Here is a 22,623-nt window from a genome sequence, read left to right as displayed (position 1 = left end):
GCCTGTGTGCACACATAGAAGATCCTAAGAACACAAGAGTAAGAATGCATGCAAAAGAAAGGAAGAAATATTTTTAGATGATCTAAAACAAGGCATTTACCCTTTTGTATGAAGAGAAATAAAATCAGGAAGTATGTTCTGTTCAACCAGACTGTGTACCAACTTTTGTTTCTGTAATCATTTGGAGGCACGCCTTGCAGTTTACTTTGAAAAGGCTGTGGTTATATCTACATTTAATCTTTCTAGAACTTACCAATGGGGTATAATTCTCTCCCTTCTCCCTCCCTTCCTGGTCCTCACCCTCACCCCTCATCTGTAGCTTTGCTTCCAGAACCAAGGGTTGCTAATGATGTTGCACAACAATGTTCTGCCTTGAATTTTCTTCCCCAAGACAGGCCCCATGCTGCCCAGGGAGCAACAGAGCCGAGGCCTCTAGGAGTTCCCTTTAGTGCTTCTCTCCTTCTTTCCTGCAAGGTGAAATTTCTGTTGGAAGAGAATTCAGCCTGACTTAAATGCTCATTGTCAGAACCTGGATGTGAAAGAAAATGTGATAATGACATGCAATGTTAATTAATTCCTAAAATGTAACTATACGTCACCAACAAATAAAAGATAAAAACTTACCAAGAACTGTGGTTGCCCAGTGTTGGACTTTGGGCGTGTCTGTAAGGTTCAGAATGATGCAATGAATTAGTTTCTTCCTCAGTGATCTGGATGGTAGCGTGAAAGATCAGTAATTAATACAGCATTAGAAAACCAGCTTTGCAACAAAAATGATGTGTAATGTTTTTGTTTTTAAGAGTTATTTGTTTCCATTTGAAAGGCAGATTTTACCAAGAAAGAACATAGAAGTTTTGTTAAGATAACATTTTTTTTATTGGAAAGGCAGATTTATGAGAAAAATAGAGACACAGGGAGCGATCTTCCATCTGCTGGTTCAGAGTCACCCCGTAACTTGCTGAAACAGCTGGGGCTGAGCCAGTCCAAACCACGAGTTTCTTGTGGTTCTCTCACATGCGTGTAGGGCCCAAGGCCCTGGCCCGTCCTCTGCTGCATTGCTGTGTCATGAGCAGGAACCTGGCTCGGCAATGGAGCAGCTGGGAGACAAACAGCTGTCTGTATGGTACCCATTACAGATATCTGAGGAATGAACAGCCCAATTACAAGTATATGTCAGTCTCCCAATCAAATAAATGCATAGAAATATTTGGAAACTAAATATTTACTTAGGAAAAAAGTGGGTAACAAAGGCTGCATGCGTGACCTGCAATGAATAGAGGGCTGAATCTCAGAAAGCACAATATTCCATCTTAAAATCTTGGGCTTCTTAGAGGAAGTATTTCCACCCCCCTTTGGACTACTTCACACCACTTCCCCACCATTTTCTTCTTGTTATAGATTTGAACCAACAGGAGGAAGTGAGGTGAAAAACACAGTTCAGGGTAAGAAGGATGAAAGAGGAGGAAAAGTAGCAGGCATAAAGTTAAACATCTTGTTTTTACTCATTCAGAAACAGAAACGAATATTTAAATTTGCCAGAATTGGAACTACAATCTCATTTCCCTGTATAAAATACAAGACACACAGCACATGAGATGGAGTATTTACACATGAATCCAGTCCTGTTCTAGACAGAGATGAGAATAGAATGAGTTGGAACTTTGGGATTTCACCAGCTCTTTTTCCATCTGCTTCCTCCCACTCACAAAAACAATCTAAAAGGATTGCAGCCAGCAGGAAAGTGTAAGGTGAATTCATTCTTTCCAAAGTGTAAATGACTAGTAACACTTACCATGGTTAGAACTTGCATTTTAGTGGAAAAATAAACCAACAATGCCTCTCATGATTTCCTAAAACAAATATTCAGAACTTAAAATTTCTGTGATGAAATTTTAGGGACATAAGAGACCAGCAGTGACAAAGAGAGACACTATTTCATTTGTAATGGTTAAGAAGAGTATTTCACTGAAGGGAAAAAACTGCAGGGACATAACCAATACTTGATTGTTTCTGAGTACTTGTAGCAAGGACTTGTAAGGACAGCAAAGTCTGAGAAAATAACACTGAACTAGAGTATCAGATTTTCTTCTGTAGCGATGCTAAAGTCCTGAATCTCCCTTGGTATTAGCCATATTCTCTATCTTGATTTAGTCAATGGGCTGTGTATTGAAAGTACTTCTATACTTAAACCATGGTTCTTACCCACCCCCCTTCCACACACACACACGCATACACACACACACAATTCTGTCCAGTAGAATTCAAAATTACAATCCAGGAAGCTTTGGAAGTTGCCACCTTACATTGTTCAGAATTTTATTTCTGTGCTTTAAGTAAAAATACCCAAAAGGAGCATTCAAGGAGGACAAATGGTATATTTTACCATATAGCTTGAAGATGAACAGGTCAGCTGGACAAGCCTATTAATCCAGTATCTGGTGGACGCTGGCAGTGGCAACGAGGGAGGTAGGCATAGAGGAAGCATACTGGGCTCATGCAGCCAACCTTCTCGTGGGAACCACCTAGCTCCCCGTTACCCGAGAACCTCCTACCAGGACCACCTCTCACAAAGCCTGCTTAGACCAAGTCTCTATCGTTACTCCATCCATGTTAACACAACACATTGAGATTTTAATGTCTATGAGTTTGTGAGGCATGGTCCTGTTCAGTCCATAAATGAATAGAGAACATGATAGCACTACAGATGGGTTTTTCCATTCAGTACTTCTATTAGGTATAGATTTTATTTAAAAATAAACTATTAAGTTCACAACATGGTGATTTCCAGAGTCCGTATGATAGCCAAACATTCTTTATGGTGTGGCATCGAGTCAGTAAGCTCAAACTATATGAAGGCTTGCACGTCAGTTTTTATCCCTCTTCATTTATCAACTAAAGGTCAGCCAAAATTCTTAAGTCATCACAAATGTAATACTTATTTCCAGAAGACAAGACTCCTTAAATTATGAACAGAAAAGGCCATATTATATTGTAATAAACAAGTATAGACCTTTTATTATTTTTAGATGTTCCAATTCCATTTTCCTAGATACATTTCCTTGGGATAATTTGGAATATTTATATCTATATTCATATATAATATATTTATAATACTTGTATTATAATTATGATAATTATATACATTATATATATTCATAATGTGTATATAAGCTAATCCATCTATGAAAAATACTCAAGTCATCTTAAAGTTTACATTAATGACATGGGCCTCAAATTGTCACCTTAACTCATTTTATTTTAATAGAACCTCATCCATGTCATATTATGAAAACAAAAGTGGATGAACTAATTGTATGCTACCAAACCCTGCAGTTTGAGATAACTAATAAATCCCAATGCAAGAACTGTCCATACAACCTCAGCAAGTAGAAACTTTCCACCGACCAGTGTTCAGGATGTACTTGTTTCTTGGTATTTGAATGATGGTGAGAACCACTGCACTGACGTTTGAGGAGATGATGGAGAGCCGAAGAGCCCAGGCTGAGAAAGGATAGAGCTGAGGATTGGCACTGTGCTGCTTCCAGGACATGCCAAACATCAGCCTAGAGTGTTGAAGCATCTGTTGAAGCATCACAGAACCAACTCCTCACACTGCCATTCAGAATGGCAGCTTGAAACCATCCCATGAAAGGAAGCCTATGCTACAACTCATAATTTTTTTTGAAGAAAAAACACTAGATGGCCAGCCATACAAAAATCTCTCTACTCATTCAACAGCAACCAACTACATTTTATCGATAATTGTTTTATCATTTGTAAGGACAAAGAATTAGAAATCAGGAAGTGATATTGTACAGGAAATTTTGATTTTGATAGAGAAGGTTTTTTTAAATTTTCACTCTATTCCTGAACAGAGATTAATACCTGATATAGTTCAAGTCAGCAAGACATAAATAAAACAACTAAAATAGCAGACAACAACAAGAGAATTATCAATAAAAAAAGTGGTATTTAAATTAATAGGTTGGTGTTATATGATAGATAGCGAGGCAGGTAGCTAAGTACTTGTCAAAGGCTTGTGAAACAGTCACATGTAATAAACAAAGCAACTCAGCCGAATGATAGCAATTCATCCAGGATCTATTTTTGATTGATGCAATTAAAATTCTGTGGAGACTTCCCGAAAGCCAGAGAACTATTTCATACATAATTGTTACACTTAAGAAGGGTGATCAAAAACCAACTTCACCTGAGAGTTTCTGAAGTCAAACTTTTCTGTCTCTGGACATTCATTGCTGATAACAGTGAGAATTTGGTGATAGCACATTCCTACCTGTGTGTTTCAACAGTTGATGACATTGCCAATCCAGTAGGGGGCTGTCACATTCTAAATTATAAATAGCAACAGCTTTGTGCAATAATGCAATTGCAAGATTTCAGTCTCAAAATCAGAATATGATCAGCATAGGTGTCCTTGGATAAATGTTATCAAGATTTTCTGCTGGTCGTTGGAGAGATGGACTTTTCCCATCACCATCCTCCTTCCAGAGGTAGAAATCAGGTAAACAAGAATGAGCAGGTAGACAATAATGTCTCCCTAATACCAATTCATGTGGTAGAGCTTGCATGGAGCTTGTAATAAAACAGGCTCAGGTAGTACAAATGGGCAAGTTTCCAACAATCTCTCTATTTTAACTATTATTTTCCCTAATGCATATGCTGTTTCTTTGCAAAATGAATTTTGTCTTCCTTCACTGAAACACAAACCTTCTGAGAGTGACACACTATTACTATTTCTGTGCTTGCATGTAGTCCCCACTGCATACATATTCATTGAATGGTTTAGGGAATCAGTTTACAGGGAATTTCCAGCCTGTCGCACTGCTTCAAGCGTGAAGAGCAGTGAGAGCAATCCTTATGGAGGGGTGTAGATTTGCATCCAGAGTTCACTGTTGCCTGCATCAGGATGCAAAAAATACAGAAATCATGTGACATGTAATTGTATATATCTACTTAAAATTTTAGGCAGTTTTATACTCCAAAATAAAATTTGGAATTTTGGAATTAATATAAACATTTTATACCACCAAGGAAACATTCTACAACTTAATGATATTTTAAAATTAGTTACTAAATAGAATCTCACTAATAAATATATATTATTTAATACACTTTTTTAGATTAAATTTTATTTTATTTGAAACTGGGAGAGAGGGAGGGTGAGAGGGAAGGAGGAGTTAGATTGATCAAACCACCACCCATTCCCTGATGCCTACAAGAACCAGGCCTTGAACAGCTAAATCAAAGCAGGATGCTTCAGCTGAGTCTTCTACAGGGATAGTGAGGGCTGAAGTGCTCAAGTCATCATCTGTGTCTCCCAAGAGGCATGTTAGCAGGAAAATGGATTGGAGTTGTGATAGTGGAAACTTGAGCTGGTCTCCCCAATGTGCGGTGTGGGCATCCCACTGCAACCTAGGCCTCTGTGTCAAACCCAGTCACGTATGTATGTCTACCCTGGTTGAAAAGGCAGTATTTTTACTTACACAATGTTAATCTGCTGCATGAATTTCTTTTTGCACACTGATACATGATAAAATTACACTGCCTCAAGTAACAAGCTGAGAATCTTCTTTGATTCATATACTCATTCTTTCATTAATAAATATTCCTATAATTCCAGCATCCCAACTACGATTCTTTAAAATTAACAACTGAGGAACATCAGGATTCTATTCTAAAACAGTGGGAAGCTATGGAGGAAATGTCTCTTGGCTTATGAGAGGCAGAGTAGTTAGGAGGCTATTGCTGTGTGTCAGCTGAGAAGATGATAGGATGTACCTGATGTCAGCGAAGAAATGAGATGAGCGTGGGGGCAAAATATGAAGAGTAAGGGTGCAGGATGACTCTGAAGATGTTAACTGCAGAAAGTGGGGCTTGGGTGGCACTCTTGAAAAGATGTGGAGCACTTGGTAAGAGACTTCTCTTTTCCATGTGAACTCTATGGTAATGAAGAGATAATCAATGGAAGTTTGAGTAAGCTCTTGTTGTAGAGTCATCAGAATATTAGTGGTTTTGAAGGCTTAAATAAATGATCAGTAGATGTCTATTGGATGGGTCCTTGGTTGCTATAATTTTTAGAGCTTTACAGTGTAAACTAATTCTGGAAGAAATCAGACAGACATGAGGTTGATGTTCTATGACACTAGAGTCAAGTAAATGAAATGTTTCAAATCAGAAGAATGATAAATGGAGTTGAGAATAGTGGAGTGTGATGCTTTGTGAAATGTACAATTCTTAGGAAAGTCTTGGCTAATTAAGTACTACATCATTATGACATGTCCTAAATACTGTAACTACAGTGTATTTGAATCCATTTCTTTTAGTGTGTTTTAATATTGCTTCCCATAATTAGAGCATAAGGAGACAACAATTTTGCAAGTATATTACTTTCAGATTGGTATAGTGGAAGTTGATAGTATTTTGGTATTTGTATAATCCTAAAATTATTTGTTTGAATATATAAGTAAATACATATTTTGGTTAGATTAACAGAAGGAGGAGAGACAGAGCATTTATCTCTGGTTCACTCTCTAAATGGCCATAAGAGCTTGGACTAGCCAAGGCCAAAGCCAGGAAATGTGGGTCTCCTCACGTGTATGGCAGGCCATCACCAACTGCTTTTCCAGGTACATTAGCAGGAGGCTGGACCTGAAGCGGAGCAGCTGGAGCTGAAACTGGTACTGTGAGAAGCGATGTGCACACCCCACACAGGAGTTTACCATCCTACACCACGATACCAGCCCTGTGGATTTGTATTCATATCAGATGGATAAAAATAAATTCTACCCTTGATTTGGTAAATTGATAGCCATACATTCAGTTTGGTAGTCACTATGTACACATAGTGAGGAGCAAATATGTATGTGTAGTTAGGATATATGTCCAGATTTCAAAAGCACCCAGATTGACTTCTCGTTATTTAGTGTTAGTCTGTTCTGAACTATCCGCAATATTTAAGGACTGAATGAGTTAAAGATGAAAAACCTATATTCTACTTATTTCCTAATCAGTGATTTTTATGATTTTTTTTCTTTACTCCATAAAAGTTCTGGAAACGTCGATTTCTGTGTCCACATCATGAATGTGACAAAAGGGAATCGTGGCTGTAAAACTGACAATGAGGGAAGCAATCCTGTGAAGACACATAGGAGTTTATTCCTTCTCTGCAGACTTCATGTTAGAACCATGCCAAATAATTTAAGTGTCATGTTTGAACCATGTCTGATCAAACAGAATATGTAGAGAAGTTTAATATTTAAGTTCACCTGATGATGTTTTTAGAAGCACAGCATTCTAGGAGTGTGCCAGGCAACTAAATGTCTTTCATTTATTGCTGAGCGACATCACATAATTTTGCTGGGTTTCTGGCCAAGGATTTAAAACATTTTATGAATGCTATTTGGGATTCAACTGAGTTCCATGAAGTGTAACAAGGCAGAGCTCTCTCAAGGGTATGTGATACCCATTGTGTGTGGGTCCCAGTTTCCATCATGAGTCTCATGATCATTTACAGAGTGGCAGAGCAGAACACCTTTGCTTTATGGGGCACAGGCAATAAAGCTACAAACCACATGTGGGTAATCATTCCTATGTCTTTGTGTACCTACTAATATCAAAGCTTTTCATTTTGGAGAACTCACAAATGTAGCTGTTGGGAAGAACATAACTGAATAGTGTCTGACCCATAATGCATACTCCATAAGCTCACAAATGAAATAATTAAGGAATGAAAACTTCAGTCATGACTACACCAACAAATGTGTGCGTCCGAGTGCATGAAGATGAGGACCTGTGAACTGTCTTTTGTGAAAGTAGGATTAAATAGACAACGTAGGGTGTAAATATAGAGAGGCAGGGAAAGTAAAAGTGGAAATGAGCAAGAGTCAGACAGCATGCGGTGCTCCTGTCTGGAACACGTGTTCTCAGATTCTACACAGAACAGAAGTATCAAAGCAATGGGCTCCAGGAGGCATTGCCTTGTTGTTGAGTTCTTCCGAGGAGAATAGTTTATTGGGTTTTTAATTAAACTATTTTCCAAAATTTGCAGTAACAATTTATAAAGAATGCTACCACATCTATTTTATATTCTCAGAGAATACACTGTGAAACTAGACAGCTTTGATAAAATGCTAAATGTATTGTACAACTTTTTTGAAAGCAAACAGTCTTCACATAATAGGTGGTTAGTAATTTTCAACAAATGATACATCTATCAAATCTTAAAAGTCACATTTATTTTCGGCTTGAGGAAACCGCTTTATTTGATCACACTAAAATTTTATAAATAGTCTAAGAAATTCCAAGATTTAAATATAGATTATAAATATGTACAGTAATAAATAAAAGCTTAAATGCATTTAATTCAGCAATGCAAAATACAGAATATTCCCATATCATTTTGTATTTGATTTTGTTCTTATAGTTTGGTATGTTTTGATAGAAATATGTAACTAACACTCCTATGCTATTAAGCTTTCTATTAAAAAAATATTGCATTGAACTACAGTCCAAATAATTTATTGAATAACCTAAAAAAGCAGCTTTACATGTTCAGTAGTGCAGTTTACTTGACCACACAACAATTAAAAAAATGCTATGTACAGAGAATATAAAATAAAATTAACAGTTTATGTATTACATTGCCAGAATACCATTCAGTTTAATTACAGATTAAATAGAATCAAGGTGGGATCTTACTGTAACAAATTTGTATCACAAATATATCACAAATTGCTGTACAATTTCTATCACCAACTATTTTATAATTTTCACATACTGAAGGAACTTACAGCTTAAGAAATCTCTTCTTGAATATTCTTGAATATGTGAAAATGCCTTGAAAAATTCTATTTTGAGCAAAGACCAATGTCTACGACTGAAGGCTGTATTTATCAACAGGACAGGCACACATTCACACTCATGTACACTCATACATACTATTGTTTTTCCAAATTTCCTAAATTACTTCTGTTTCTGATGAGAGATTCTTGCTCTTCTTCTTAGGGAAAGGTGGTAAGATGCAGAAGGAACAAGTGAGTTTGTAAAATGAGTGCAGACCTCTGGCTGAAAGCGCTCCTCCTCAACCAAGCTGCCTGGGATGAAATAGCCCCTGGTCTTCAGTCTAGGTCATGGTCTTCTACAGCCAAACCCACCCAGCTGCCACTTCCTGTGGTACTACAGCCTAATCCCAAGGAACACCAGCACCTTCAAATGTCTACCAAAATAGAAGCAGTGAATCATATTTTTGCTGGAACAAAATGATGACCTTTGAAAGTCCTCCAGACTCAGGCTTACGGGCAGATGAACTCCTATTTTAATGGTAAGTCTAACCTCAGAGATGGTTGCAACCTCAGACACAAAGGGCCATCACCTGTTTTCCTGATTGCTGCATGGAATTTGTCACGCTCATGCTTTTTAATTATATTTCTATTTGCCACTTGGGGAATAAAAAAATAAATGTCTTCCTGTGTTGTGCTGACCAGAGATTGATTTTGTCCCAAAGTGTTTTAGTTACATAAGGTGACACTCGGTCTTTCAGATTGTGTCTTTAGAAAACTGGATTTGATGTGTACATAATTTCTTGAAGCTGTGTAACCATCTTTCCTAACACCTAGGGAGAGCATTTTTGGAGACTGAAATGTGAGTCCAGTTGGAGATGATCAGCATGCTACTGTATTGAAGGAAACAGTGAACTGGCTACACAGGCTGAGTATGTCTGAGCATGTCTGAGTGTGATGTTTATTTACAGATTCCTCCCTGTGACGTGGGGTGGCATCTTCTTGGAACAAACATCTCCATGTCTCCAGCTGTTGCTTCAACTGCTTGAAACGTATGCTCTGGGATCAACTCAACATGACATGGAATTCAGAAAGTTACGCTGCCACCACCAAAGGGAGCAGCGTAAGTCAGCGAGAGCTTCATGCAGGAAGCAGCTGGTTAGCTCCGGCGCTGTGATATTGAGTAACATATTCTTAAATATTCCATTTAGAGAAACTTGTGTAGGATTAGTATATTTCTGTGTAGTAATGAAAGAGAGGTTCCATTAAGTGCTGACAGAAACAAGAGTCCCTGTGAAATCTGCTCTCTGTAAGTGAAGCCGAATGCAGGAGATGGCTCTGTGAAATGTCTACCGAAAAGAAAGTGCTGGAAATGCCGAACTCTGTGAATCACTGCAATTTCCTATATATTTGGGAAATACAGATGTAGTAGCCCAGTTCTATTTTTTACTTGCCAAATCTTGCAGAGACTAAGAAGATGACCTTTCCCATGCTCTGAGATTTTAATATCTGTACCAGTGAGGGGACGGAACAGTGGACTGGTTCTTGATCTCCAAGATGTGAAGCAACACAGGTACGTGTTTGTGCATGAATATGTGTAAATATTAGTTTTCTTATAATATGTTAAGTTCTTAATTAACCATTTTGAGAGTTAGGCAGATACAAAAACTTACCTCACCAGGCAATCCAACCAAGAAAGCCAGTCCATCAGTATCAGGTAATAAAAGATAAAGGGAATTAATGCTCAAAATCAACTTCTAACAATTCTGTGAATTCAAGGAAATTGTGTGGAAGTATAATCCTAATGTAACAAACCTTGCTATGTTTTAGAATTCTGTATATAAAAACCCGGGCCTCAGGTTTTCCACAATTTGGTAATCTTAAGGTAAAATTAAAAACAAAACCTAGTGTTCCAGCCTGTGCTCATGATTTGAGGAAGAGATTTTTTTGTCTCTAATCAGTTTGTTTGTGTGGTGCTTTAATGTCTACAACTTCTCAATCTTGGGTAACCTTCATCTTTGTTGCTTTGGTGAAATGATGAGTAAGCAATTTAAACTGTTAATGTAAGATTGAGTCATCATTTCCATGCCAGGCATTTGTGTCATTGTGTGATCGCTAGTCAACAGACTGCCTGGCAGAGCCTCCCTGCTCTGACCCAAGGAACTGACGCAAGACAGCTATAAAAATTAAGCAGGGGCTTTGCCTTCCCCAGAGCAGGATTTTAAACATGTTCCCAGGACTACTCTAGTTCTGTTTGCAAATTACACTTGTTGCTGCTGCTGTTTTCTGGATTGTCTATTTTTACTCTGCTGGCCCATTTGTCAGGTCTGTTATATAATGAATATGCCTCTTACTCCCCTTCCTTTGGGATCCGCCCAGTGTTCTTCAGTGGTTGGTTATAATTTTTGTAGAACTCTGTGCTTTGTTTTTCATGTTTTCCTTTCCTTCTAACCGAATTTTTTCAATAGACTAGAAGTTGTCACTTCTGTATCCCAGTCAAGACTGCCAATGTACAAGTTTCTGCCGATATCCTGGAAATCATGTTTTTTCTTTATGGTAAAATCTTTGGTGACTTTGCCATTAATTCTCCATCCTCCCATTCTGAGTCTTCCTGACAGCAGAGACCTTTTCCTACAGCTGACTATGCATCCAATGTTGAAGCTTTCAACCTTCCTTTTCTCCTCTGTAATGAGGGATGACACTATTGGTCTCAAGCTACAGCTGTGAGGATGGGAGGAGGCGATGTGGAAACAAGCAGGATTCCTTTGTAAAAGCAGCTACATTCCCTGCTGGGAGGAGGGATCCCTTCCACACTGGGGCAGTGGAACATGTGTGTCATGTACATAGCAAATGACTGTTCAGTTCTCCCTCTGTCCTGCTTGATTTTCTCTTACATTCACGCTTATAGAGGAATGTGCTGCTAAGCAGATTTAGCTCTTTTTCCCCCCAGTTGAACACTGTAAAAGCACATGGGCTGGTAATTTGGCAGCAAGATGTTGCCGCCACTTGGGATGCCTCCATTTTCATGGTTAGGCCTGGTTTTGAGTCCTGGTGCTGTTTCTGATTCCAGCTTCCTGCAGTGTTCTGGGAGGAAGCAGGTAATGGGTCTGGCTCTTGAGCCTTTTCCACTTCTATAGGAGACCTAGATTGAGCTGCAAGCTCCTGGATTTGCCTGTTGAAGGCTTTGGGGAGTGAATCAGTGACTGGAAGATTTCATTCTGTTAAAAGGAGAGCTGGATGGAAGGGAGGATGAAGAGGAAGGGAAGCGAACGGGAGAGTGGAGGGAAGGAAAGGAAGAAAGAACAGACAAAATGATAAATGTATGAGAAGGCCAATCATAAATACTGAGGCAAAAGCAATAATTTGATGGCCAAGAACAACATTTTGAATGAATGGTCCAAGTAATTTGCAAAACCACAGGCATGATGGTTTTATTCATTAATCATTATATTTTTAAAAGTAATACACTGGAATAAAACACACCAAATGCTTCATAAGGTGTGTACGAAACATTTTAAAATACATTTGCAAACCTTTATATCTGATTGCACATGTACTGAATGAGTACAGGTAATTTTCTGAGTAGAAATGTAAAGAAACCTTAACATTTTTGCCTTAATAATATTTGAAAGTTTGGCCAATATACACAAAATGTTACTCTGCCTATTTTACTTTGCAGTATCAAATACTAATGCTAATCTGTACACACATTTTGTACAAAAACTAACCACCCCTAGTTTTACATCTTGGTAATTCCTAGAGTTAAAAAGTTATCTTGGCATACAAATGAAGTTCACCATTTTATTAGGGAAATTCTACAATTGGTGTCAGGATTGTTTTTCATTAAGTAATATTTTCAACCTGAATAACTGCTTTAAAATTTTGGTTTATTTCTGACCTTTCAGTAGCTGACAAAACTAAATGCATCTTTTTTCATTCATTTTACAAACATCTGGAGCATAGTCTTATATTGCATTTGTTCTTTGTAATAATACTATTCAGCCTAAATCTTTTCCGTTACCACTTAATAACAATATCCAAGAACTCATCAAAACAATACATTTCCTTTTGCGCTTATACAAAGTAATTTTATTTTTTCCTCTTATTTTTGCAAGTTAAAATATATTCTTGAAAAGTCTTACTAAACCATTGGCAATTCCATTCCTATTTATTTATTTATTGGTCAAATTTTGAATTGACATCAATATGTTCGATCTCGTAAGAATCAGATCCCTTCAATACGTCATTTTGTAGGTAGTGATAATCCATTTTTTTCATAAGAAATGCTTACACACCTATTAATTCAAATGTGCTGGGGCATTTTAGGCCTCTTTGACTGCATTTAACTGTTGCATCTGACTTGCGTAAGAATGATGGCAAAGTTCTTGACCTTGGAACATGGGTTGGATGAGAGAATTCAAGTGGATAATCGAAGTTGTGGCTGGATTTAAGTGAGAGCCTAACAATGTGGGGATGAGTGCTGCGGGGGGAAGGGGCTGGAACATTATGTGAGATGAGTGGAAAGGAGCAGCTGTGACTAAATGTAGGGGATGACTGGCTAGGAACGTGGGATGTGCAGGGATAATGGCTGGAGTCAGAGCTGAAAATGAAATAGGTGTAAAATGTGACTGTGAGAGGGGACGCAGGTGGGCGATAGGGAGGTGACTGCCGTGGGGACTTATGGAGGCAGAAACAGCCAAGTGCTGCAGGAAGGTGTGGTGGATTGCGGTGATGGAGGCGTGCTGGTGAGCGGGGCCTGGCGGCGCAGCGGAGGTCGCCGAGAAGGCAGGGGCCCCTGCACCAGGCAGGACTCGAAGATGCTTTGACAGGAGTTGCTTCTGCATGTGCTGCCGGGCTTGCAGCTGGAGGAGCTTGTATTTATCTATTTCATCGGGAGAAAATGTTATGGGCTGTTGCATTAAAGAGGGAGAGAGAGATTTATGGAGCAGTTCCAATTCATCTTCCACTTTGTCATGCTTCTGCATAGTTCTGTCATGGCAAGAGTTTATATTCCCCTCAACAAGATTCATTTGCATGCTTACATCCTGTAAGTCTATATTTATTGCATCCTCTTTGGTCTCCGTTGCATCACCAACACTAATAAATCGATTGGATGGAAAAGCACCAGGGTATTCATTTGGGATCGGGTCACAGGGTGACATAAAAGATTGGACATCACCAGTTGAACATGTTGATTGTCCTTTCGTTGTTGGGTTCTGTATTCCATTTAGTGGCTGAGACCCTGCTTCTATGGGAGTTACACCTTTAGAAAGGTGCTTATCACAACTGCTGTCTGCTGAAACAGTGAGATTATTGGTCTGCAAACTTTTGATGGTGTCCTTCTCAGTAGTCCCGTGAACTGCACTAACTTGAACATTTCTTTTGTATCGTACTTTTTCTGACAGAGGCAGTGCTGGCCTGCTACAGCCTGGTGGTACAACTTGAATCTCACATGGGGTTTGTGAATGAGAGTCTGACTGATTTGTACAGCTGTTGGAAGAGACCTCAGCATTAGCTGACTGTTCCTGACACTTCTTGGTTCGTAATCTTTCTAAAAGGCTCTTGGCAGTCAAGGGCGTCCTGTCTCCTTCTGTCGAGTTTGGCTCTCTGGCTTGTGAAGAGCCCATGGAATAGTGCCTGAGAAGGCAGTGCCCGTTTTCACAAGTGCACTGCCTGGGTTTGGCTTTTCCCAGATCACAGCAGTGAGGACTGACCCAGGGCTCTTGACTCTTGCTTTTATTGAAGCAATGAAGTCCCTGTCTTGCACAAGAGCTCTTCCGGCTCTGTCGAGGGCCCTGGCAATTGGGCAGTTCTCTGCTTCCAGCACACCAATCTTGTGAGCTGAAATCACAGTGGATGGTTCTTGGGGATTTGGGTCCTGAAAACTGTTGGACTTTTCCTTGTGTGTGTTTTTCTTTACAGTGACAGTATCTGTGTTTGGAGTGCTTGTTCTTACATGATTCCCACACTTTGCAGTTTGCGTCTTGCTTTGCTGCAGCTAGAGGGCAGGTGCTCTTACTCATCTCATCAGGCACACAGAAGCAGGCGTGCCTTCTGCGCTTCCATTTATGTCTTTCAACTGATTTGCGTTCTCTTCTACAGAAGTAGAACAGGTTTCCTCTCCCATCCTCATGGGATCTGTGACTTGAACAAGCACTTCTCAAGCTGGAGACGCTGCCGGAGGACATGGCTGACGGGCTAGCATGTCCACTCAGAGATGACTCTGGAGAGTGCCTCTTTGAAATGTGGTTTCCACATTCAGAAACATTGCTGCTCATGCTGATGTGGCTACTATTCAAAATCAGACTGAAGTCCTTCCCATGGTCACCGGGTCCCCCTACTGTCAACGCGCTGGAATTCCAGGTGAAATGGCTAGCATCTTCAAACTCTGAAGAACTACAGGCCATCCGTTTAGGCTTTTTAGTCCTGGAGATGCTGGTAGGAAAAGATAAGCTCTCATTTATATCATTTAGAACCACCCTTCCATAACTTTGCCAATGGGCCCTTAGAGGTTCCTTGATTTCATTATTGCCATTATTCTTTCCTATGCAGCCGCTGAAAGACACATCAAGGTAAGTAGGCTCTTTGGAATTCTTCAATTCCAAACCACTTGCACTAAAATTATGCTCACCATTTTTTGACTCGGAATTAATGAGACCCAAATGACATTTTTTCTGGAAAATTTCCCCATCTTGATTAGTTGTCATTATCTTTGGTTTCAAAGATGGATTATCTTCTTGGATTGGTTTTGGTCTGTCTTTGATTAAGCTGGAGACTTGGCTCTCTATTGTCACTTCCAGGGCCTTGTTACTCAAATATGTGTTTGAGTCCTCCAGATCATGGCTGTCCTTTGAGTTTCGAGAATGCTTAAAATCAAAATATAATGGGTTACAGCCATAAGAAATGCAGGGCTTTGTTTTTGTGAAGAGCAGAAGTTCTGTAGGCCATTGGAGAGTTGTGTGGCCATCCTTGCTTTGAACATGGAGAAAAGGCAAAGTTTTCGATGTCACATCATGGGGACATCCCTCTCTTACAAGTTTTTGAACACTTTTACTAACTCTTTCTGTATCCTCTAAAAAATTTTCCCTGTCCTCCATTCTGGTTTGTGGATTCAAATGTGTGAGACTCTTTTGTTCATTTGGCTCTGGTGATGAAAATTCATCCAAGTGTTCAAATATCCTGGCATCACTGTGCTTGTAAATGTTTGGTGGGCTGCAGGAAGCAGTTGTTTGGCCTGGGTGATTGATGTGGGTTTCTGAAGAGTTCTTCAATGCATTTCTGGTTTCTTTTTCTCTTCTGGAAGGAGAAGATTCTACATCTGAAAGATGAAGGTTAGATGTAGAGATGGGAGAGTGAATACCACTGACGTCTTCTACTGTCTTATCAATAGAATCATGTTGGTCTTGCAAAACTTTGGAGCTGATGGAGAAGGTCTTGTGTAAGACACTCTCCAGCTGGCGTGGCGAGATGGTGGAGAAGCGCGTATCCTCACTGGCAGACCTGCAGCACTTGCAGTTCTGGACGGTTTGCTTTGTTTTGTAGATGGATGACTTGTTACCATCCTGGTTTTCTTCTGTGTTCTCACTGAACACTGATGCTGAAGAGTCTAATTTTAGATGAGCTTTTTTGGAAAAGGAGAAGGACACTCCTGTCCTGGGGTTTGCATTGCTGAGCCCTGCAGGTGGCTGTGGTGTCCGATTTCCCAGCCAACAACGTGGGTCCGTGTGCAGCGGCTGGCGGGTAGACACGGTGGACCGATGCTTGTCAGAAATGCTCCTGGGCACATTTTTTCCTTTGAGGAGGAGAGCGCTCTTCACGCAAGACACCTTCTTGCCACTCTTGACTGGGAAAATTCCTTGCTGGAGTTGCTTCTCTATGGCTACCCTGGGGGCTTTATATGCTGGTCCACTTCCAGAAACACTGCAAACAACAATATGTAAATGATTAATACTCCAGATTTGAATCATACTTATCTGTCCACATTTAATACTGTCTCTGTGAAAAGTTATTTTATCTGTGAACTCTATTTTTGTCATTTGTGCTTTTGTAAACTACATGTGTGTAATTTTGTATATATTATTTAAAAATGCACTAAGTGCATATTATTTTAAAATTATCAAATAACAGTAAATCAAGTACTGGGTTTACACCACAATATTCTTCACGAGTTTATCAACTCTGAAATGCAGACTTCACTTTATTTTATAAAGTGTTTTATAACCCAGTCACATAAAACAGAAAATGTACTTCCAGTGCTCAAAAATATTTCTTTAATTTGTTTCTATACATAGGTTCTGGCATTTTATAATTTTCTAATTTCCCAGTTTAAAAATATTCCCTCATGTTCACTTATTTTGAAACAAGATGGTTAGTTCTTTGTTTCTGACTTGCTGTTTATTTAATTAATAAACGCAAAACAAAGTAACACATTTCCAAACCACTGAAATCATTTCATTTTGCCTCTTACTCCCAAAATATTTTTTCTACCATTGGTGCAAGTGTATGTTTTATCTTTAAATGATTTAAAAGAGATTATTCTACAGAGCTTCATTAGCATTTCAGCAGAAAACAGAAATGGCAATTCATGTAAGAGGTGCAATTCTGTGGAGATTTATTTTACATTACTTAAAAGTAATTTAATCTAAACTCCTACTTACAGACCGTTGTCTAGCAAACAATATGTAACTGGCGGGCGGGGGGGAGCAAGCAACACAAATCGTATCATTTAGCTGGTGATTTTTGAAGTGAATTTTTCTTACTCTGTATGCTTAGAGGTGTCTATTTACTTTTTCTGTTTTATTTAATTTTTACCTAGCGTTTTCTTGTCTCAATATAAAAGCTTATTGTGTAATTTAAAAGAATACTTTTAGATTCTTTTTTTATTGAGTTTAGTTATGATGATTTGGTCAACTGACACAGAATTTTGGAGTCAAATTCTTTTCATCCATGAAACTGTTTGCACTGTTTGTCTTTTTATTAAATTATGCAATATTGGAAATCATTTTTGATTGCCATGGAGCATATAATTCTTGAACATCTTATGGGGGACAGTATAACATTTAAATGCTTGCATACAGTGTAAACTGTTCAATCTAGAGGCTAGACCCTGTGCCACCTTCTCGGTCCATGTGTCCTCCCGTCCAGTTCTTTGTCAGATAGAATACATGCCTGTGATGTGCAGCTGTTACTGTGCTGTGGAGTGCTCCATCCTATGGCTTGTCTTACTTTGTCTTGGCGCCTTTCATCCAACCTACTTTCCCAAACTGCACTCCACACTATCCTAAGGTTAGACTGGCATCGCTTGTTAGCTTCCACATCAGAGACAACATGTGGTACACGACTTCCGGTTTTGTAGATATTTTTAGTCTACTTTCACTTAATCTTGAGCCTCTTTGTGCATAGGTATTTTGTTTTTTCCTGAGCTTTTGGTTTTAACTTGCTTCAGCACACATACATTTGTTTTCTGCTGCATAACTGCTTCAAAGGAAACTTCCTCTAAGATGGCATGTTAATCTTCTTCCCCTTTTGAAGCATCTTTTCTTGGTTTCTAGAGATGAAATTTTATCTTCTAAACTACAAGGCCTCAAAGGACCTTTCCAACGTGGTGTATGGAGTACTGAACATGTCCTTCCAGACTAAGGAAAATCCACAGAGCATAAAGGTTGCTGTGGTGATGACTCCTGGCCATTTAGTCCCTGCAGACCAGGGGTGGAGTGAGAGGTCCAGAAACCTTGGCCGCCCTTAGCTACAGCCTGATACCCAGAAGACACCGCCCATCTGTGTAGGCATTGGTGGGAAGTAACACCTCCACCTCAGCATTAGGTCTCCTTTCTAAGGTGCTTCCGTCAGCCTGATCCTCGCTGTACCTCAAGTCTCCCCAAAGTCTCCCCAAAGTCTAGCATGCAGGTATGCCATACCCCAATTCCTGATCTCGCTGAGATGCAGCTATGTTACTATTTCTAGATTACTTTATAATTTACACACCTACTGTTGCTGTAATTTTTGCTTGCTATCTTGGTGGTTTTGTGGATTCTGCTTGTTTTGATTTGTTAGAATAAAAGAGCAGTACTGAATAGAACATTTAGACTATTTGTCTCTCCAATGCACAGGCTTTATTTAAAAAAATTAAACCTACTTTTATTAATTTTTATTATTTTCTGTCCTTAGTCTTTATGTCTTGCTGTTACTCTGCAATCACATCTACACAGATGATTGCACATTTTTGTAAAGTTTTGATATTTTAACCTCAATGATTCTCTTTGATACTTCTTCATGTTCTATAATTTTTTGTTTTGCTTTATGAACTTTTCCCTTTATCTTAAATATAATTCAATTTTATTATTTTGGAAGGTCTGATTTTTTTCCTGTATTTGTGATATTTTAAATGTGTTATTTTCATACACATTTTTGGCCCAAAATAGGACAAAAGCTTTATTTTTCCAGCTTGTCCTCTACATATGCTAAAAATCCATCACTGCCAATGGTTACCATTGTCTTTGGGGGTGGAGTGAGGAAAGTGTTTTCTTAGCGAATTTCAAGGGGCCAGTAGAGTATTAGCAGCTCTGGTCAGCTTACCACATCACAGGTCCCTGAGAACATGCTCATCTACTCCCTAAAGGTCTATCAGCTTTGTCCCCATGTCCCTCCTGCTTTGGGCCTCTAGCATTCTGTCCTCAATAATACTTCATCCCTTTATGCTTGCGGTGTATTACCTCAATCCGCCTTCAGAGCTTTGTCAGTTTCTTTTTGTATTTTTAACGACTTCTTGTTACTGGAATCTATGTCCTCATACTCCAGCACAGATTCTAATTTTCTACCATTTAGCACATCTTTAACTCTACCTTGTGCAGAAAGCATGCATTCGTGACAGGAAAAAAAGACGAATGAACACAGCATGATTTCCTTCCGTGGTGTCATTTTGTAATGTCCCACGGTATCTAGTTCTTACTTAAGGAACTTCATTTCTCTGATAGGGCGTGCAGTAGAAGATCGCACACAGACAGTATCCTTCCACACAGCAACTATTCGGAGGGATCTGCTTAGGTAGAAGTCACCCAGGAGGTAGACAAAGTTAACTGCTCTCGCTAAGACTGTTAGCCAGTTTTCTGGCATCACTTTTCCATCAGCTTGGTCAAAATATTTTTACCCATAATCATTTGACCTTTTCTCTCCATGGGCCGTAGAAGAATCTTGGGATCTGCCTCATTCTGCTCAGAATCCCTCATGAGGAAGAAGGACAAAAAAGGGTCTCCCAGTTGTGGGGAGACAGTGATGCCAATGATCTCTTTTCCAACTCAGAGGCCAAATGAAAATATTTAATAATTCTGTTTAGTAGATTCCCTTAGGCTAATGGAAGCATTTAAGCAGAAAGAAAAATGGGCTGGAGAGCAACTAGTAGATATTAGAAAAAAAATCAAGTTTCCTAGTTCCAGTTTTTATATCTAGAGAGTGGGACATGAATCTTTTTCATAATGATATACACTGTACCCAGAGAGCCTGGCTGCTTTATACATGGCATTAATCTACATGTGCTTAGGTTTGTGTTTACTTAGTCAGGTTCCCATGTGGACATCTGGAACTTCTAATTTGGAGCAGCACTAATGGGCAGCTCTGGAATACTTTGAACTTGTAAACCAAAAGCTTCATCATCACCGTTATAATCAAAGCTCTCCTGAGATGCTGTTTTTCTCAGAGGAATATACAGAACAGCCAAGTAGAAATGGAGAAGTATGTAAAAGCTCATACTCAGAAAACAGCCATGTGTGTGTTAGCTAAGTTGACTCGCGTTTTGCTGAGTCTTTCGGAAAATCTGGCCTGACTTGCAGGATCTTTCCTAAGGCTGTAACTCTGGTAGAACTTGCTCCTTTTCTGAATCACCCAACTTACAACACTTCATAATTAACCACTCGTACACCCTCAGACCCTGGGACTTTTTCCCCAAGTCTTGTATAGGACTGTCTGTCATTTCACTGGCTAATGTGTTGGAACAGCATTCTAGCACTTTCCTCAATTGTGCTCCGAGGTGAGAGCCTTGCTCCTAACATTGCTTTGGTCCTCACAGCATGTGTTTCTGTAATAATCTCACCTCTAGACACATGTTGTGACTGTTTTCTTCATACTAGTCAATAATAATAATAGGTATTATTATTATTGCTACTACTATTATAGGCACAATCTGAACAATAATTATTTTTGCTTATGATAGATCCCAGAAACACTTCATTGGAATCTCATTTGAAGTGCAATATTTTGCGGTAACACATGAGTTGCCCATTCCTGTCTATGGTGAATTAGTTTCCATTTAAACAAGAGGGGTTTAACTTCTGTCGCAGAGCTATATGTTTCAATATCTACCAAGATACATTAATTAGTTCCATTGAGTGTTCTCCATTATGATTCATAGGAACACAGATTGCAAGCTGCAAATTTAATTGCATTGGAGGCAACAACTTTAACACACTTAGTGGTTCTAAACTTTTGTAAAACTGCAACTTTTCACTTACAAGAGTGCATTAATGTAATACTTGTTATATTGTAACTATTTAAAAGGCATTGTGTGGAGGCCGTCACCGCATTAATTACATCTAGTCTGTCCGCTAGATGATGAGGGTTTCAGTTATTCTAAGTTCAGCTGTTAACAGGGGAATTCACAGAGAATTATATTCCCAAAGGAAATGCCTTGCATTTTATAGTTTTTCTAATTATTATTATGAAATGTAAGACACATTACTGAGGAACTATATTGGTTCATTTGAACTGACAAGATGGAGTAAATGGTAGCATATCCAAGCTGTTCTTGGACCGTTTCGTTAAGGAATAAATTACTGATGTTGACAAGGGCAAAAATAGCTTCATCCCTCAGGTCATTGGTTTATGAACCTTGAACTATCAGAGATAGTCTACCTTAGATATTTCTTTTGCTATATTACAATTGTACACTGTTACAGTGAAGCAAATGGATTTATCCTTGAAATTTTCCCAAATTGGACACAGTGCAGTAGCCTTGCCACTAAAGTCCTTGTGTTGGGATCCCATATGGGCACCTGTTCCTGTCCTGGCTGCTTCACAGCCCGTCAGGCTCCCTGCCTGTGGCCTGAGAAAGCAGTAGATGGTGGTCCAAAGCCTCAGGACTCTGAACCCCACATGGGAGACCCAGAAGAAGCTCGAAGCTCCTGGCTTTGGAGGAGCTCAGCTCTGGCCATTGCAGCCACTTGCAGTACACCTGCAGAGAGATCTCACCACTCAGACCGCCGCCTCAGCTCAGCCAGCTGATGAAGGCGTTTCAGGGCCCTTTCTTGCTTCTTCTCACCCTTCCAGGACTTGGAAGCCACATTTCGGGCAAATTCCCGCTGCTTCAATTCTTTCAGTCTCTGTGGAGAGAGATGACACGCAGAGGGTATTGTAAACAGTAATATACTCTTTTCTGTTCACAAGGCTTCTTATTTAAACTTTGTCCCTGGATTTTAAGACAGGAGTGAGAACATTGTCTCCATCAGTGCTATCCTCTGCTTGAAGGTAAATTTAGTAAAACCAATGTTGTTGTCACTTGCGTTATTGTCAACGTGTGTCACGGTCCCTGCAAGGCTGGATCCCAGTTCATACTGTGATGAACTGGCAAGAAAACCACAGTCTTTGCAGGCCTGTGAGACATAAGGGGCACAAATATGCAATATAGGGATGGGAATGAAGGGACAGGAGTCCCACACTCACCTGCCCAGGCTCTCACCTGTTAAGTTGGTCCTTTTAAGCACACTGTGTGAATGTGGCTTGTTTCTGTTCATCTGAAAGATTACTTCCGAGGTCTAAATGTGATTCTTAATTCATC

The 22,623-nt window shown here is 39.3% G+C and overlaps 1 protein-coding gene and 1 long non-coding RNA gene across 2 annotated transcripts in view; one reads left to right on the top strand and one right to left on the bottom strand.

Moving 5' to 3' along the window:
- Nucleotides 1-9,938, top strand: part of LOC131482792 (uncharacterized) — a 36,163-nt gene extending 26,225 nt beyond the window's left edge. The window contains exons 2-3 of the long non-coding RNA XR_009247292.1: nt 9,025-9,340; nt 9,770-9,938. This is a non-coding gene — a long non-coding RNA (uncharacterized LOC131482792). The remainder of the gene's footprint in view (nt 1-9,024; nt 9,341-9,769) is intronic.
- A 3,182-nt stretch (nt 9,939-13,120) lies between these two features.
- Nucleotides 13,121-22,265, bottom strand: ZNF804B (zinc finger protein 804B). The gene is made up of 2 exons (XM_004582287.2): nt 22,038-22,265; nt 13,121-16,718 (listed from the first exon to the last, which is right to left on the bottom strand). Exon 2 carries the CDS (start codon nt 15,893-15,895, stop codon nt 13,121-13,123), a length of 2,775 nt encoding a protein of 924 aa, XP_004582344.2. The 5' UTR covers nt 15,896-16,718; nt 22,038-22,265.
- Between the last annotated feature and the right edge of the window lie 358 nt (nt 22,266-22,623).

The sequence above is a fragment of the Ochotona princeps genome, chromosome 20 (assembly GCF_030435755.1).
Source record: "Ochotona princeps isolate mOchPri1 chromosome 20, mOchPri1.hap1, whole genome shotgun sequence".
Classification (NCBI taxonomy): domain Eukaryota; kingdom Metazoa; phylum Chordata; class Mammalia; order Lagomorpha; family Ochotonidae; genus Ochotona; species Ochotona princeps.
Note: the sequence above shows the minus strand (reverse complement) of the source record. Positions and strands in the feature narration are given on the sequence as shown.

Excerpts from the sequence above, each read along its gene's own strand:
- ZNF804B (XM_004582287.2), bottom strand. The coding sequence starts at position 15,895 with ATGGAGGACAGGGAAAATTTTTTAGAGGATACAGAAAGAGTTAGTAAA.